This window comes from Pleurodeles waltl, chromosome 9 (genome assembly GCF_031143425.1).
Source record: "Pleurodeles waltl isolate 20211129_DDA chromosome 9, aPleWal1.hap1.20221129, whole genome shotgun sequence".
NCBI classification, from domain to species: domain Eukaryota; kingdom Metazoa; phylum Chordata; class Amphibia; order Caudata; family Salamandridae; genus Pleurodeles; species Pleurodeles waltl.
Window position 1 is genome coordinate 534967729 of NC_090448.1, and position 19111 is coordinate 534986839.

At 43.7% G+C, this 19111-nt stretch overlaps 1 protein-coding gene across 1 annotated transcript in view; it reads left to right on the forward strand.

Moving 5' to 3' along the window:
• The window catches only part of AP5M1 (adaptor related protein complex 5 subunit mu 1), a 132104-nt gene that overhangs the window by 33287 nt on the left and 79706 nt on the right, over positions 1–19111 (forward strand). The window contains exon 3 of the mRNA XM_069207441.1: positions 16347–16574. Coding sequence (XP_069063542.1) covers positions 16347–16574 — 228 coding nt within the window. The remainder of the gene's footprint in view (positions 1–16346; positions 16575–19111) is intronic.

A 19111-nucleotide genomic window follows, 5' to 3' on the forward strand; every position in this document is an offset into this window, starting at 1 on the left:
AAATATATAAAAAGCACGGTAGTGTGACCATCTTAAAAAGTGCTGCCCTTCCCATCAGCGAAAGCTGGAGAGTTTGCCAGTGCATAGTCTCCATTTTGAATCTCTGCAGTAGGGGTTGTAGGTTGGTAATGTAGTGGAGGTAGGATCTACCTGATATCCAGATTCCTAAGTATTTGAATTTCTCTGGTAACAGTGTGTTATGTTATGTTCTGCTTCCCATATCCCCACTGGCTATAAGAGTGATTTACCCCAGTTTATTCTGAATCCTAATACTTCCCCAAAAGCCTGAAATATATCTCTCACGGCCCATTGAAAATGGTGTCTGAGTCAGATACAGTGATATATCGTCCGCGTTATGCGAGATTCGATCTTCCTCATCCCCTTCAGTGGGCCATCCTCTTATTAGTGGGTCTGTTCTTATCCAGCTAGCTAGTCCCTCGATCGCCAACGCAAATAGCATTGGCGACAGAGGGCACTCCTGCCTAGTCCCCTTGTGAAGGACAAATTCCCACGATGTGTATCCATTGACTCACACCCTCGCTGTTGGTTGTTTGTAAAGTAGCTCAACCCATTTCCGGAATCTGGGGCCAGACCCCATCTTGGCCAACATACCAAACATGTATTCCCATTCTACCGAATCAAACGCCTTATTGGCATCTAAGGAAAGGATTGCTCTTCCCCTGGTTGAGTGTAATATTAAGGCCAGGTTATTGTGGAGCCTGCAGAGGTTCAATGCTGTGGAGCGGCCCAGTATGAACCCCGTTTGGTCCGGGTCAACCAGGGTCTTCATTACCCTGCTCAGTCGAATTGCCAACATCTTCGCCAGTATTTTGGCGTCGACATTTAACAACGAGATCGGGCGATAGGAATCCCCTCGGTCTCTGGGTTTGTTTGATTTGGGTAGTAGGATGATCGTCGCTGTTCTCATATCGGGTGGAAGTTCTCCTACTTCAACTGCTTGATGTAATGCAGCATACAGGTACAGTATTTGCCCCTTTTTTGAGTTTCTGGAAAAATTTGGCGGGAAATCCGTTGGGCCCGACGATTTCCCTTTTTGTAGTTGCCCCAGTGCCACTGGCATTTCTTGCTCAGTGATCTCCTCCTCGAGAGCCGCTGTTTGTTGCGGGGGTAGGCATGTTGCGAGGCAGTCATTTTGAAAGTTATCTATTTCTGTTTCTGGGATAGTTATGCAGGATTTATAAAAAGCCTCCATTTGGGCTGCCATTTCTTCCATTATTTCCTCAGAATCCCTAATTAGCTTCCCTTTGGCTGTCCAGAGTTCCCTGATGTGGGAATCACTGCGCTCCTTCTTTCCCAGCAATGCCAACAATTTACCTGCTTTGTTTCCAGCTTCATAAAGCTGTTTGCTACGTAACAGGTATTGCTGACGTACTTCATCTCGGGTTACTATATTGTATTCCTCTGTTGTTTGATTCATCTATTTTTTAATTTCTTGTGTCGGTTGTGTTGCATATTGCTCTAACCCCTCGACCACCTTCGTATTTTGTAGTCGCCATGTTTGCATCCGCCATTGTTTTCCTGGTGGTTGAGGACCCAGAGACACCAGCATCAGCAGTGGAGCATGTCCCTAATTCCCCTGGCCTGATACTCTATCTGTGTAATTCTTGGCAGTATGTCTGCTGTAGTCAGAAAGTAGTCCATTTGGGAGTGGGTGTTGTGGACGGCTGAATTGTATGAATACCCCTTTTCCTGTCTGTGGAGATATCTCCACACATCACATTGACCCATTGCCAGAGTGAAGCCCTCTAGCTTCCCCTTGTTGGGGCAGCCTGACTTTGATGCCCTAGCCCTGTCCAGCTCTGCATTCATCACCATATTTAAATCACCTCCCAGCATAATTGATGCTGGTGGTGAGGTGGTAAGTATTGCCCCAGTTTTCTGAAGTATCTCTCCCTGGAGGCCCGGGGGTAGGTACGCATTAACCAATAGCATATGCATATTTTTATATGTCCCCAGTATCACTATATAGCAGCCGTGTGGGTCTGCCCACATGCATGTGGTATGGAATGGGAGGCTTTTCTTAATAAGTGTCATGGCCCCTCTGGAGCCGGATGTGAACTGCGTGTGTCCCAGTAGTTTGTATTTGCCCCGTCCATGGCTTTATGGTGCGTTTACATAAGATAGGTTTCCTGCATAAATATAACGTCTGTCTTGAACCTATACATGGCTTTATGTATGAGGCTCCTTTTATGTTTATTCCCGAATCAATTTACATTACATGTGAGGATGGATAGTCTCTCAGTATCCATAATTGTGGTGTTATCAAAGGTGGTCTATTAGTGTGGTTTTTACTTGTCACGGAATGCTCTCTTGTGTGTTACCCTTATCTTTTGCACCGATTCCAAGTTTGCGCTCGCCCCTGTGCATGATGTGATCTGTAAAACTTACCCCCCAACTACCTCCCCACCCCAATTTACCGTGTTGTGATTGTAAAACTAACCAAACCCCAATTCACGGTATGTGTTTTCCCGAACTCCTGATTGGAGACCCACATTCCCTATTACGTGCCTTTCCGAGGCGTGGAATCTAGCCAGTATCGTAGTTTGTCCGTCGTTTTTCATTGTTCATGTGCTGCCCTCCCGTTCCCGAGGGTTATATTTATAGGAAGGGCAGGTTCAGACACCGGAGGTTCCAAGTGTCTCCCTGATGCCCTCTGTCCCCCCCCCCCCCCCTCTCTGTTGTCCACTTTTGCTGGGCTGTGGTGCTAGGGCATATTAGTGTTATCAAGAATATCCTTCAGCCAAACATGTCTGCTGTCAATGGGGTCACCTGAGGCAGTGGATCCACCTCTGATTCTGTTCCCGACCCCGAGTGTTCTGTTCCAGTTCCACCAGTGTCCATCTCTAGCTCCCTCCATCTGTCTTACAGTTGGATCTCGGTTTTCCCCCTGAGGTCCTTGACAGCTTGTATTTGCGCCGCCTTGATTTGTTCTTGTGATAGCGTGACGGACGTCCCCGAGTCTCTTTTTGCCGACGACCAGGCCTTGGTGCCCTCCTGACCGACCGCGTTCGTTGGCTGGGCGAAGACCCCGTGTCTCCATCCATTCCCAGGCTTCTAGATAAGTTCCCAGAAGTTTAGCCAGGTATAGTAGTGTGTATTTTATGTTGTTGTGTCGGAGAGCCCGTTTAACTGCAGCGAATGCCGCTCATTGCTTCTGTACCAAGTTTGTGTAGTCCGGTTAGATATTTTCTCTTTCCCCTCGATTTTCCAAGGGCCCCTTTTACGCGCCTCTTGAAGGATCACATCTCTCTCTATGCAGTTCATCAGGTGCACTATTATCGGACTCGGGTATGCCCCTAGCGGCGGGGGTACTGTAGGAATTCTGTGAGCCCACTCTGAGAAGAATTTAGTGGGTGCACCCCTCATTACGTCTTCACTTAGCCATGTTTCTACGTAGAGTTCTAATGAATGGGCCTCTGCCTTTTCGGGGACCCCTACCAGGCATATATTGTGTCGCCGGGACTGACTTTCGGCGCCTTCCACTTTAATGGCCAAGGTTTTCAGGTCAGAGTCCATGCATGCCATTTTTTTGCAGGAGTGTTTTCACCTGCAGGGTTGTCTCGTTCATCATCTCTTCTGTTGCTTTGACCCGGTCTTTTAATTTGTTGTGGTCGTCCCGGAGAAGGCCCACCTCCCCCGCAAGTGTTGCAATTTGATTCTCTAAGGCTGTCTACTTCCATTATAGCTGCCAGAATCAGTTCGGTATGCTGCGTCAGCGCCTCCGTCCCCCTGGTCCTCTCGCTCGTATCCCCTCTGAAGGAGGGCCCCGGCCGACGCTTCTTTACCAGTTTTTTGTTTCCCATTTTCACCTGTGGGAGGGGGGTGTAAGGAGGCAGTAGTCCACTCTGGGAGTTTTTACCTCCACAGTCTTTCAGTTAGTGCAGTGTGGTTATTTATCTATTCCGTTACCACTACTGTGCGTGGGCACTTACAGTTGTACTCATCGCTGCTCCCGACCTTCCACCGACAGTTCTATTTGTGGGGCATTACAGTTGCGCTCTTATTGTTGAGATGTTGCAGCCTTCCAAGCCCGTCCGATGGTCTAGTTCTCCTTCCACCTTCAATGTTTGGGGATTGTAGCGACCTGCTTCAGTACACCTTTATTCAAAGTTCCCGGGTACCTCCTTGCCTATTTAGTTTATGTATGGGTCTCCTCTCCGGTATTTCCGGCTCCAGAGTATGCTCTTCTCTCCTCTCCCCGTTCTCTTTCATAATGAGTCAGTGCTCGCCTCCCTGGAGTGGTGCCAGTGTCCTCGATGGCCGTACCACAGGGGGCCCCCACGCGTTCTCCTCGAGCTATCTCCAGAAGCAGCGATGGGGGAGGGGGAGTATTCCTTCCTTTCTGTCTTTTGGGTTGTTGTGTCCCACCCCCCGCCCCCCTTGTTTGTTTGGTACTGTTGTCGTTTTCTTTCCCCCACTGTAGGTCCCCCGGGCCCGTTCACGAGAGAAGGAAGATGGCGGCCGCCCCTGCCCCCTTCCCCCAGACTCACCGCCTTGTTAATAGGTTGTTGGGGCGCCCCTGGTTCTTGAAGGGCCCTCAATGTGGTCCTGACGCGAGGAGGGGAGTCTCCCCCGATCTTCTCCGTCAGGCCGCTTGATCTCTGAAATATTTTCTTTACATGTAAGACGCTGTTGGCACAAGCTTCAAAGCTACAGAGGCCTGGGATTATAAAGAGCAAGTTAAGATGCACAGGCTCAAACACCTTCTCCTAAAAGGTACCAAGAGCATCTCAAACTCTTATACCCCTGGGTATTTGTCTCAGTAACAAAAATAGGTTTTCTTTTAAAACTGTGTCAAAGCATTAATTTGGATTGGTAGTTGCAGCAGAGTAAAATATAAATCCTAGCAATTGGTATATGTCACATGAGCTAACAGATTTGGTGAGTGGGGGGCAACTGCATTTATTTACATGATGAATAGGTATTTAAAATGTGGTCTTTCAGGGGCAAGTACATTTGTAAAACCAAAACAAAAACAAAAAAAAAGATTTCTGATTTTCTTTCCCGCTAAACAGAAATAAATAAGTTTGATATGTTCAGCCAAGATTTTTATAGGAACTGGAAGCTGGGAAAATGAGCAGTAATTGTTCAAAATCCTTGGGTCCTCTGTCTTATTTTATTTCTTTTTTAAATAGTGACGTTACAACAGCGTGTGGACATGCTATTAGCACCAGAGCAGGAGAAAGAGGCATTACACAAGACAGTTAATTGGGTTTATATAGTTGGGTGCCTTATGTCAGTTACATGCTTGACAAGCTTTATATGGCGATTCTGATAACCTGAAAGATTTTGTTGATTCTGGTTCAAGCTGATCAAAAGTAGCTAATGGTGAAGATTATTTTCTGTAAGAGACATACAAAAGACATTTAGGTGTATGTCAAATTAGTTTTTAATGGATAGGACGAACAAAACTTTGATAACAATTAGCTATTGTAAACTGCTCCTGATCTATCAAAATGATATGCCTCAAACATATCACAGTAGGAAAATTTAATTTTATGGTTTCTCAGTTGTTTCAGGTAAATTGGCTGCATTCGCTTTACAGCATTTATAGTTCATGCTCTGTTTCGATCATTAATGTATGATTTTGTGTTCTACTACTCCTTTTGATTTCATAGCTTTAGACGTTTGTAACCACATTCCATACCAACCAGAGCCCCCAAAAGTTCTCTCTTAATCTACAGTTCCTTCAAGAGAAGCGTGTTGCTCTCTTGCCTGTATTTTCTTAAAGTGCATATTGAACAAACAACGGAAGCTTAGTAAAAAAATAAATAAATAAAAAGTAACTAAAAATAATCTCTTCTTGCTCTGTTGCATCTATGACCTCATAAGAATAGAGAAGCAAAATGTAAGAGAAAATATGAACTCGATCTTTGGCTTGCACCAGGTTTAAGATATTCCCTCATTATTAGCAGTCTTCTGGGATACGCTGCATAAACTGTTGAGGTCCTGCATGATTGTTTTTAAGAATTGTCTTCAATGTTCCTGACAGTGGCACTGACAGTAAGAAGTTTCAAAATACAATTCTTTAAAAAATAAGTAGTGATATTCAGAGGTAGTTGTGATTATGCATGTTTATTATGTCCTGGATAGGATTATTTCTAAATACAGAGATACAGAGTCCACATTAGTCCAGTTGGAAGTTTTACCTTCCGATTTAGTCTTTGAGATGGAAGTCAAAGATCCTCAGGGGGAAAAGACTGCAGGCTATAGCCGAGACAGGTCCCACAAGGCCGGATAGCCATTGAACAAAGTCCCAGTGAAGCCATTGACAATCACCAGGAAAGCTCAGAGCAGGAGAAATTCAAAGTTAGCGAATGTGGAATGTCCCTCGTCGGCCAGACATTTTTGCCCCTTCATCTGTTGAAGATTTCTATCTTCAGACGTAATCACTTTTGTGGAGCCTGGATTCCTCCAGCAGAGCGAGGCTGCAAGCTGTAGCGAACAGGGCTTTACAATGCTGGATACCTTCTCTGCAACACCCAGCTGAAACACATTTGCTGCTACGGAAAATCTCGGGAGCAGCCTGAGTTTTTGGCCCAGTGGCAATGCACCTTCATCAGATTGACTTACCAGAGTGGTCCCGGTTTTCCAGGCAAAGATCCTTCAAAAAGTATCTAAAAAGTCCAAGCTTTTAGGGTTAGATACGACTACGCTAAGATATTTATCTTAGGATCCCAGGACCTCAAGTACACCAATTAGGGGGCCGGACCCACTCCAGTAGAAGCCACCAGCAGGATCCTGAGCAGGTCCAGTTGGAACTGATGAACTGGGCTCGGCCAGAAATTGGATGTCCTACAGCTTTTGTGTCCCTGGAGGTTAACAAGAGGTCAACCAATTGGCCCTTGGAGTGCACTTCTCAGCCCAGGGTAAAGGTAGGAGCAGGCCCATCTCTTCGGGTGAGAGGGGGAGAGAATCTCCTCACAGGTCACACAGGAGGTGCAATCCTGTCTCTCGCAGGTCCGCTGATCAGTGGCAGAAATACATATTTGGCTCAGGCAGAAACATAATAACTTGCTGAAAGTGTCATTTTCAAAATAGGATCACTTGGTGCTGGGACTGGTATACAGAAGCTTAGTGAGTGAAAAGAGAGAAAGGTTATCAAAAGAGATGAGCTTTCAGTGCTTGACAGAAAACGGTGTGGTTTGAACAATTTCTTAATGGGAGCGGGCCCACAGAAAAGTAAGTGAACAAAGTGAGTGCAGTCCTTAGTTCAACGTTGAGTGTAGAATATGAAAGAAAGAATTGGTAAAATGTGGTTGAACACCCACTTATGGACCAAGCAATGATTTTTTTCTATATTAATTTTCTCCAAAAGAATAAAGTGTGTAGACAGCTAGATTCTGAAGCCAACTTGGGTCATCAGGAAAAAGGGGGGATACTATGATTTTAAGGATGATGTGGAACGAGCAAAGGATTGTGTTCACTAATGGCAGAAAGCTTTAGGTGTTTATGACTACTCTGGGTTGCTTAATTTCATAGCAAGAATGGTCAGCTTACATACAAAAACATACAGGGTTATGTTCTTTGTGAAGAGAAACCTAAGTATGGATATGTTATTATTGTTAGCACCAGAGAGTACACTGTACCAGGTATGCAATGATATCTAGGGCACTGGAGCCTCATTTTAATGATTACAAATAATTCCCAGTAGTTGGGAGATACAGTGAGAATTGAACTTCACCACCTGTTGAAATAAAAAGGAGATTAGTTCATTGAAAATTAATCAGTATTTTACAGCTAAGAAGATAAAAATGAAATGAAAGACCTGCATCTGCTGCAATACTTTGGGACTTACGGAAGGCATCTGTCTTGAAGGCAGGCATGTATGAAAAGTTCCATGATGCTTTGTTTGAGTGTTACATCAGCCTGCTCTGCTCCTATTTGATCCCTGTGTACGTAATATTGAAAATGGTCTGGAGTTGTACTTTTTTTAAAAATGTCTTACCCTCAGTCACTCATTGTTAGAAATGGGGTTTCTGGTTGGCTAGGGTATGTACCTCAGCCAGGCAGAACCTACCCACTCTAGTCAGGGCAAGGGAGTTACACGTCCAAGATAACCCCTGTTTCACCCCCTTGGTAGCTGGCCTATCCCAGAGGCAATATGTAAAGCGTTTGCACAACACACACAACACACGTGACGCACTATCCCCACCACAAAAGAAACACAACAGATTATATGAAAATATATTGTATTGTACACAACGCAATTATTAGACCAAACATCACATATCAGTACTATCCTGCTACCTCAGCAGTTGTCAGAAAGTTACACATTAGTTACTCTGCAAACTAGCAGTAGTCACATATAACACACAGGTTACTCAGTATTCTACAACATAAGCAGTAGTCAGGAAACACATTTATTACACCAAGGCACTTGTCATAAGAATATCATAAACGCCCATAGTAGGAACATTAGAAAACATATGGCAAGTCATAAAACGCATTAGTATGTTATGCCCATAATATGAGCATGTTCATTCCTATTATCCACACACGCTAAACACAGGTAGACAATATATATATATTCAAGTCTGTAGCAAGAACTTTGAAATAAGTATATAGTTCCTGGTAGGGAATACCTGTTTGTCTGATGAGGCACCTTTAGTGCCTAGAAGATGAAAAAAATGGGGCCCCCGGGGCTCCTCTGTGCAAAACGGGGGCCTCCCTTATCCTTTGGCCAAAGGAGGGTGGCACGCACCTCCTCTTTTGTGGACGGGCCCCTCTGGGGACCTGTGATCACTAGGGGCCCCTCGGGCCTCAACTCGCCCTCACGAGGGGGGCCAATGTCCTCTGTTTAATGAGAGAAGGAGGGGAGCACGCACCCCCTCCGACTTTGTAACGGGCCCCTCCAGGGGCCTGTGATCTCCTAGGGTATCCCCAGGGCCTGTCCTGGCCCTTCGCTGTGGGGGAGGCCACAAATACTGCCGCTGGCCCACACGGGCCACATACAAAAGGCCGGCACGTCGGGAAAGTAGGGGGGAGCTTCCGGTGAAGTTTCCCTTTCCCCTGCCTGGCAGAAGTCCTCCAAAAAAGGGGCCGGGTGGGGCGAGGGAGCCTCCGATGAGGCTTCCTTCCCTGCCCACCGGCTCCCATAGCAGTTGGCGGCCGGTCAGTCTGTCGGAAAGGGGGCAGGCACCAAAGTCGGTGCCTGCCAGTGTCACGGAGCGCGCTTCACCCTGGGGGCACGACAGGAGTGCTCATGCGCCAAGTTTGCTGAAAATGGATTCTTCTGGTGCCCCGGGGGCACGGAGCAGCGTGCTTACTCGCCCTCAGTGCAGCAACTTCCCCCGGGCTGCTGCGGTGATTTCCTTGTGCAAAAAGAAAATATTGCTTTTAACAGCGCGAAGCACCAGCAAGGGGGAGCGCTTCCAAGCGCTAAGAAAATCCCCTAAAGGAGCACTTTCCCAAGCGCTTAGCTCATGAGCATGGTGAAGCACCCCTCGTGCTACAGGGTCAATGCTGGGGTCAGGGGCCACAGCACCCTGTCCCTGGGGAGCAAAGTTGCAAGAAAAGGCCCACAGGTGGAGGGCCCAACAACAGGCCAGCACAAGGAGTATGCAGCAAGTGGAAAGTCCTCTTCAGTGACCAAGCAGATCACAGGTCAGCACAGCAGCAATAGTCCATGGCGGTTCCTGGTGAGTTCGTCCAGCATTTCTGTGTCCAGTTCAAAGATGATTAAGAGTCTCCAGATTGTGGGGAAAATTCCCCTGTACTTATACTCAGCCCTTACAATGTTTTGCAATGGTAGGGAGAGGAGGTTCCAGCCATTTACAACTGGTTCTGGGAGTGCATCAGTGGGGGGTAAACGACCCTATTGTGTGAGGCCAGGGCACAGCCTTTACAAATGTAGGTGTGCCCCGCCTCTCCCTTCTCTCAGCCCAAGAAGACTATTCAGTATGCAGATGCACCTCTGTGACACATCTACCCTCCCTGTGTACAGGGTGTCTGAAAAGTATGCACAAAGCCCCAACTGTCACTGCCCAGACATGGATTGGAGTCAAGCTGCAAAACACCAGAGTCATAAGCACAGAGAAATGCGCACTTTCTAGAAGTGGCATTTCTGTAATAGTAATAAAAAATACACCTACACCAGTAAGCAGCATTTATTATCACTGTCACAACCATACCAAACATGCCTATGCTACCCCTCATAAATCAGACAATACCCCTTACACATAAGGCAGGGCATTTCTAATGCAATCCTATGAGGAGGCAGCACTCACAATAGTGAGACACCACGTTAGGCTGTTTTTCACTACCAGGACAGGCCACGCAACGTGGCACATGTCCTGCCTTCTACATACATGGCACCCTGCAGGTAGGGGTAGCTAGAGCGTACCTTAGGGGCGGCTCACATGTATTAATGGGGAGTTCTGGGCCTGGTAAGTAAATTTAGATGCCAGGTCCCTGTGGCAGAAACTGTGCACACAGGCCCTGCTCTAGGAGGCCTGAGACAGGTTTGAAAGTCTACTTCAGTGGGTGGCGCAAGCAGCGCTGCAGGCCCACTAGTAGTATTTAATTTACAGGCCCTGGGTATAGAGATACCACTGTACAAGGGACTTATAGGTAAATTAAATATGCCAATTAGGTAAAAGCCAATCATACCAACTTTAGATGGGAGAGCACCTGCACTTTAGCACTGGTCAGCAGTGATAAAGTGCTCAGAGTCCTAGAGCCAACAGTGAGAGGTCAGAAAAACCAGGAGGAAGGAGGCAAAAAGAGTGGGGATGACCCTGCATAAGGAAAAAAAAGTCCAACACTCATGGAATTGAAATTATGCAAGGACAGGTTCTCAGAGGGTAAAGCTTTCAGTCTGGCACGTATTTAGTGGGCATTAGTCTGTTTGTCTTTCTAGGTTAAAATTGTAAGCTATTTTCTGTGGCAGATGGGTCATTATGTATAGAACATCTGTCTAACTTTCTAACTTCTATGGCAGGCTGCTCAGTATATGTAGTACATCTATCTTGTATGGCAGGCTGCTCGCTATCTTAAACGGCAGGCTGCTCATTATGTTTATTACATCATGAGATGGCTGCTTGATTTGGTTACTACAGTCGTTTTCTATGGCAGGCTGATTTACATTTAGTGCAGCTGTCTATCATCTTTGGCAGGCTGCTCATTATGTTCTTCTATGGCACATTTCAGATTTTCTCTACTTTAATCACAGCTTTTTATCTTCTATGAGAGGCTGCTTATTTCGTTAAGCACAGCTACGGCAGACAGATGGTTATGTTTAGTCCAGCTGTCTAACTTCTGTGAGAGGCTGCTCATTATGCCTAGCACTACGTTTAATGATTGATGAGTATTAGCTTAAATAAATTTACTAAAATGCAAATAAACCCATTGTACACACTACCATATTCAATGGCACGTCTGTTGTGAATTCTTTAAAGATTGGGTAAAAGCCTGTAAGAATTCCAAGGTATGCCTTACAGATTACATGAAGATGTCGCTGGAGGTACTGTATGCTGGTTTACTAAGATATCAAGATCTGAGCTGTCTTACAAAGATATAGACCTGTGAGCAGAAATTAAACACAGATACCTACAGCAAATGCAAAAAGCATATGCGCTATCTAACTAGTATCCTCTAAGGATGTGGAATTTAATAAAATATCTACTTCTTCATGGGACTGTTGCTTCGTAAATCTACTAGCCCTGTAAAAAAGTTTACTTGTCCCTTTGGTGTCATATAGTGCGGCGACAACTTATGGCAGCAATTTCATTATGTAAGAGCTCTGATAATAGCCTCTCTCATTTTGCTAGGGGTAATACTACAGTAGGACTTGAATACTAGCAATTTCAAACCCTAACATAGCAATTTCCTTATTTTGCCATCTTTCTGAAGATGTAAATACTGGGGCTGGAGGAAGCAGTAAGTAATAGTTCCAGGGCTGGAACACCTTTGAATCTGTGCAAACCTACTAAAATGCATGTTTTAAGGATTTTCACCAGCTCTTTTCTATTATTTTCCCATACTGAAAAAGGTTGGAAATTTACTTCTGCCAACGACAGAAGTAGTTCTTCCAGAGTAGGGGGGAGGGGGGTGGGAAGTGGTTGGAGGGCAAGTGATCTTGTAAATGATCAATAGATTTTTCGCATGAGCACATCTACACATGCTTATTTGCTTGTGCTAAATTACAGTTCACAAATATTTTGTAGGAGCATGATTGCCTGGTTTACTTCTGTAAATTCTTGTGAATTCTTGGAAACCACTAATACAATGACATATACCATGGGTGCATTTTTGTAACTTTCTTTAAGAATTGGGCCCCCAATTTAGTCTGGTGTCAACCAAGACATTTTGATTTTATTAAAATTCTACTTCTCTCTCTATCCACTTATTGGCTGGCTTTACTGTCAGTGATAGTGTTCTGCTCTTCCACAGGGAGCATATTGGCACACAGTAGTTTTTTTCAGTGCCAGGAACTACTGTAGCAATGTGTGCTTTTTGAGACCAATTTCTTCTTCTTCTTTTTTTATTTTTTTTATTTTTTCCAAATTGTTTTGTTCTTTGCCAATGTTTATTACAATGATGAGGTGCTGGCAGCTTCAACAACAATATGTATGTTATGAAAGCAATGTCAAAACAAGACATGCATTGACAAAACCAAAAGACTGGCGACCAATGTCGGATCTGTAAGCTTTGCCAGTGCTTGTTTATTTCCATGTTTCCCATAATCTTGTTGAAAATTGTTAGATTAATGTTCCATTATGAATATTTTTTGGAAATACTAGCAAGCAGCAACACTGTTTACTAAATGATGTTTCAAAGAAATAGTACCTAAAATTTCACAGTAATTTAGCAAAACCTTTTTTTCCCCTGCTTGTATATATTTTTTTTTTTTTAACCTTTTATTTTTAAAGCAAAGAGTCATCAATCTTGCTTACAAGCTTCTGCAAATATTTGCATCTAATCAGAGAGCATTCTAGGGGCATTATACGTAGCCTTGTATTATCAAACTTTTCAAATGTGTGTACACACATTTTTTTTACTGGTACCACTGTCGGTAGTTATTTAGAGTGCTTACTTAATAATAAAGGCTCTGCATTAATGAACCATAAATCCAAGTTCGAACAGCATTAACATATGGACACAAATATTATCTCAACTGCAGACCATTCCCTTCCCTGTAAAGTGTCAGACAAAGGGTTTGTGCTGCATTGGGCTTTGGGCCTACTTGTCCCAAGGACAAAATAAACATGAAAACATGTTGTCCTTGACCCCAAACAATATGTACTGGGTGTCTGGCTATAGGAATTCCACACCCCTGATCCACTATAAGATTTGCTTTATATATTAGCTGTAGCAAGTGCCTTATCCCCATACACACCTTAAAATTATATTCATGGACTAAACACCAGTAATGCAACAGTATATTTTATATTATACAGGTTAACCATATCTTATCTTACGTGAATTTATCGAGCTCATAGCTACAGTGAGGCTTCCCTGCGCTGTGTAGGTAACCACTAACAGGCCTGTTCCCATGTACCTCAGTTAGTTGGTGAAAAGCCAGGTTTTCAGGAGTTTCCTAAAGTTAATTTAATTGGATTATGGTCTCAGACCGATGGGCGGGCAAAGTCTTCCACAGTTTAGGGGATATATGGGAAAAGGATCTACCTTCCAGTCTGGCCTTTTTGATACGGGGGACCTTCAGCAGGCCCGTATTAGAGGACCTTAATGTCCTCTTGAAGGTGTAGGTAGTGAGAATATCCCTAATCATCTTGGGTCCTCTGTGATTGACTGCCCTGTGGGTGATACACAGCATCTTAAACTTAATTCTTTTCTCCATTGTGAGCCAGTGCAAAGATGCCATGGCCTCTTGGACTGAAGCAGATTTGAGCAGCTTAAAAATTGTCCTGACCTCAGAATTTTGCACCATGTGGAATCTTTTTAGGACTGCTTTAGAAGAGCCCGCATACAAGGAGTTTCCGTAGTCCAAGCGTGACAGTATTAGTGGCTGGACCACTATTCTTCTGGCTGTGTAGGGAGGAGGTCCAGTATTTTATGCAAAGTTCTTAACAGGGCAAAGCATGAACAGGTCAGCTTTTTTTCGTACCTGTGCTTTCATCGACGGCGAGCTCTCCAGCCACTTACATAGGCTTTTTATAGGGTTCAAAAGCTCTGGAGCGCTCCCTAGGCTTTCTGGCCAGCCAAGTAAGCTTCAAGGAGTTGCATTAATAGCTCTGTTTTGTATCCGTTCAGTTTCAGAGAACAGCCTGCCATCCATTGGGCCACTTTTTCAAGACAGGGACCCAGTTGTTGCTGAATACAGTTATTAGGGGTAAGGGAGACGACTAGCTGCATGTCATCAGCATAAGATATGATAGACACACCGAATATCTTGATCATGGCAGCTTGAAGCTGCATGTAAATGTTAGAGAGTGGGGCTTAATGCAGACCCCTGCTGGACCCCAAATGTAAGTGGGAACACATCTGAAAAACAGAGGAGCCCAGATCTGAAAAGATCTGTCTTTAAGGAAAGAGCACAGGCATTTTAATGCCCCATTATTTACCCCTATTTCACTTAACCTGTGTGCTAGGATGCCATGGTCGACGGTGTTGAGCGCAGCACTCAGATCGAGTAGGATGATCGCTGCCATTCTTCCCCTGTCCAGTATTCGGTTGACCTCCTCTGTAACCAGCAACATAGCTAATTCTGTGCTGAAAACCGTTTTGAGTTCAAGAAGCGAATTTACCGCTGAATGCCTAGAGAGGTTCAGGTTGAAATGCTTCTTGAGAACTTTGCCCAAAAACGGCAACAAGGAAATAGATCTTCAGTTCGCTGGTAAGTCGAGGTCAAGGCCAACTGTGTTTTTAACAGCGATTTGACTACTGCATGTTTCCATTCTTGGGGAACCACACTTGAATTAATAGAAAGATTTAGTAGCTCCTGAATGACAGGTATTATTACTTGTCTTCTTTCTGAAAAAATATGAGGGGGGGGTGGGTCTACACCCAAAGGTGACCCAGATTTCACTTTCCCCAGGAAGGCCAGGATTGAGTCTTCCCTGAAAGGGGGGAAACTGGAGATTATCTATTTCTTCAGACATGGATACTGTCTCTCCTATTATAGCTGATCCTTCTCTTGCCTTTAACAATTCACTGCAGTTCAAGTCGACTTTGGTCTGAAAGTAAGCTCCAAGATCATTGCAGTGTTCTTCCAAGGGAGTAGGTGGAGGGTTTCCTAATGTAGGAGTGCTGAGGGATTGTACAATCCAAAACAACTCCCTTGGGGGGATTTGCTGCTTTAAGCAATAGATCCTCATAACAGGCAGCTTGAACGCTTCTAATCTCTTGATGGAAGAAGCGGGTGGCAGCACAATAAGCCACCTTTGCCTCCTTATCATATTGACATCTCCATAGCCTCTCCCACTTTCACATTGTTTTTTTAGAAGCATTAAATGTTTGTTTAACCATGGGGTAGCCTTTTCTTTGTTATCACAGGGTTAATGAGTAAAAATCTGAGAAAAGAGAAGATCAGCTGTAAGTTCAGGGTATTCAGAAGTTTCTAAGATCATCCGGCCCAAAGTGCAGAGCTCTTGAATGATTATAGTTTGACGCTGTTATTCTGATGATTAATAAATTAATGGAAAATACATCAAGACACTAATAAGGACATGTTTTGAAGAGGCAAACTTCATAAATGCACTCCTTTCATCTTGCCAACATGTGTTAGTGAATGTTTTGTATAGTTATCCATGTCACGGTATTAGAAGTCTTTAAAGTTTATTTATTGAAAGACAGTTGACGTGACGAGACGTTTGTCAATTAAAAGTTGAGTTGACCTGCTGCAGAGATTAGTGTGCAACTTATTGGTTGCTCCTTCGTATTTCAGCAGAGCCCACTTAGGACTTCTCAATGCTTCTGTCTTCTTTAAATTGTGCTATGAAGTTGGTTAATAGCTTCATCTCTCACTACCAGAACTAGAATTATAGGAGCACTAATAGAAAAAGCCAGTCAGGTTTTGACGATATCCAATATTATTATATATGTGTATATATTGAATTTCAGCAGTGTTTTGCAAAGGTGGTCTTCTGAGACTCCAAATGAAGTTTGGTGTCCAGAGATTGGACAGTCATAGCCCGCCTATTATAACATCTGTTAGAAGCATATAAGACGCTGTTTGAAGCATGACATAGAAAGAGAAGACATGGTCACTGTATAATAGAATGTACTGCAGTAACACATTTTTTCTACTTTCCATTATCTCGAAAATCTTTGCTTTATGTTTTTTTATGTGGGGTGGCCAATGAAGATTCACTCTCATTTTCCTTTGATTCATTACTCAACAAGAATGTGTTTTGTTTTCAAAGTGCAACTTGGATGCAGCAATGCCAAATGTGACCGTCAGCCTGAACCTTCCTGCCAATGGCTCCCCATTGCAGGATATCCTGGTCCATCCCTGTGTGACCTCCGTTGACTCCGCAGTCCTCACGTCTAGTAGTGTTGAAGGAACCGATGACTCCGCATTCAGTGGTCCTTACAAGTTCCCTTTCACGCCTCCATTGGACTCATTCAGTTTATGCTACTACACATCACAGGTAAATAACTGATGCCCAACAACAACTTTACACCATTTTATTAACATGTATGATATTGTAGATTCTTGATAAAAAAGACAGTGTGTGGTAATTTGTTACCTCACTTCAATATGCAATTATACAACCCCAGATTGTAGATGTCATATTTCGCTTTTTCTGTACGCCGTATTTTCAAGGTAATTAGAAGAAATTTGATGGATGGAATGTTTAAATTAATTCTGACCACTTGCATTGTTCTTCATAGTATTCTAGTCCATATATTGTTCTCTCTGCCATTGCAAAGTCGGACCTGCCATCATAATAGTTTGTGCCATCCATCCGCCATTCCTAAGCACTTTGAATGGCATGTTTTCCTTTTGCCCATTTTAAAGGTTGTCTTTTTACCAACCTTGAAAACCATAGAGGGCTGAGCCTGGCCCTGCTTTGTCAAGAATTAAAAGTGCATATCACATCAGATGTCAGTGTTGGGCACTTAACACACTGTGCCACATTGCCAACCTTAACCATATGTGAATCTGTCTCCAGCCCACCACAAAAGGAGCAGTCCATCTCAGACAATCACATCCCCTTTGATTCAGAATACAAGCAACCCCAGACCGGTTTTGCCTTAATGGGCCCCATCAGAATGGTGGAGCTTTAATTGCTACAGCACAGTGAGATATGGCACGCGTCTTGGCATGTCCATGTAACTTAAAGTGGCTCACTGAGAAGAACAGATAGATGAAATGTTTCAATTAATAACAACTGCTGACATTGTACAGGTTGGCTTTCCATTCCTTTGTTTCTTACTCACTGCGACAAAGCAGTGTTGAAGAGTGGGACAAACCATAGGCAAACCAGTCTTTGTCATATCGCAAAAGGGCAGTCCAACCAAAACTTCTAGCCCAAGCTCCCTCTGAACAAGAAAATGAACAATCCCAGACCAATTTTGACACTTAAGAAATTTCCCTAACGTGCACTCAAAATGTACACACACATTCAGACCTAGGGGGGTCCTCACTGCTTTTCCAGTAGAACACTTAATTAAATTACAAACTCTAGATCTAGGAGACTTTGGGCCCAAGTGTTGCATCACAAATTGTGCACCAACATTTTGCAACCTCTCTCTGATTTTGCAATGCAACTTTGTACCAGTAGGTCGCATCATAAAATCTCTAGTAGCTGTAGGTCACAGATTGAACTGCCTAATGAATAGTAACTAAGCAGTTTGCTATTTGCAACGCCCTGTGATTGGCTACAAACACTGAGAGGCTGGGGTGTAAGGTACAACAGACCATCATTGCAGTACCAAACGGGAAACTTGTTTTTAAAGCAACCTATACTGCTTTAAAAAAATACCATTGTTCAAATAGGGAGTAGCAGCCAGTGGTCTCCTGCACCACTGGCTTGAAGGTTATAGGACAGTGTTAATAAATGGGATGGTGTCAAGAGGATACCTTTCCCTCTTGTGAATCAGTTACCTCGTCCTTTCAGGCCTCGGGAACTGATCAACATTTTGCATGTGCAATTGTGGTCGCATACAAATGATCTATATGATTGCAACTCACTGGACGAGAATGCTTTTTTATGCCCCCTCTTAATTGCAAATCAGAATGGAAACCTGTTGTCTGAGTTGGAAATGCTTTTCTGAAATGCAAAATGGGATTAATTAATTGAAAAAATATATAATTTTTATGAATCCCTGTGTTTGCGATCACGTCAACCTTCAAAAATCAGCCTCCAGTGCCTAATGGAATAAATGGCCAGTTTGGATTGGTGTGACCAGAGTAACTCCAGAGGATTCATGGTATGCTAAGGTACTATATGAGTATGTTTATAGCGCTTACTACCCCTGATGTTGCACTGATGCTTCTTGCAGATAGGTAGTGTGATATTCTATAGGAGCCCAATGTTAGTGATTGGATAAGTATGAGGCCTGTAGTTAGCGTGCTGTTTCCATCCTTTACCAATCAATTTGAAATATCCTTCTCATGCAGATCATTGTGAGATTGTGCAGTTTTCATATGTAACTCAATTCTAGGGTTGAACCATTGTACACTGTCCCATTGAGAATCCTGTTGTCCTTGAATTTTCTCCTGGGAAATTCTGGGTTTATTGATCCAGGATAACTCTTCAAGTAAAAAACTTTGCTCCAGAAATATATCATCCCCGTGTCACAATGACCTGAGCACCTTTCTATCCAATAAAAATTGGGGTGGGTGAGGATCAAAGAGCATTCTGAACTTCTATGTTGAAAAGTAAGTAAAAATGGGCTGAGATGGAAGTGGTGTTAATAATATAGAAAGAGGAACAAGAACATTAGCCATAGGATAAAGATGCCTGCAGGAGAAGAGCTGGAGTGAGGAAGGGGTGAAAGAAGAGTGGTGAAAAGAGGCGATAAGTGGAGGAAGAGGAAACTAGAGCAAGAGTGTAAGATGTAATCAAGAGAACAAAGGGAAGGGGACAGAGAGAAGTGATTAGGGTAAGGGATAGAACAGAATTTGAAGGAGAGACATGACATTTCAGAAAAAAGTCGAAGTCTTTAGACTGGGTTTGTT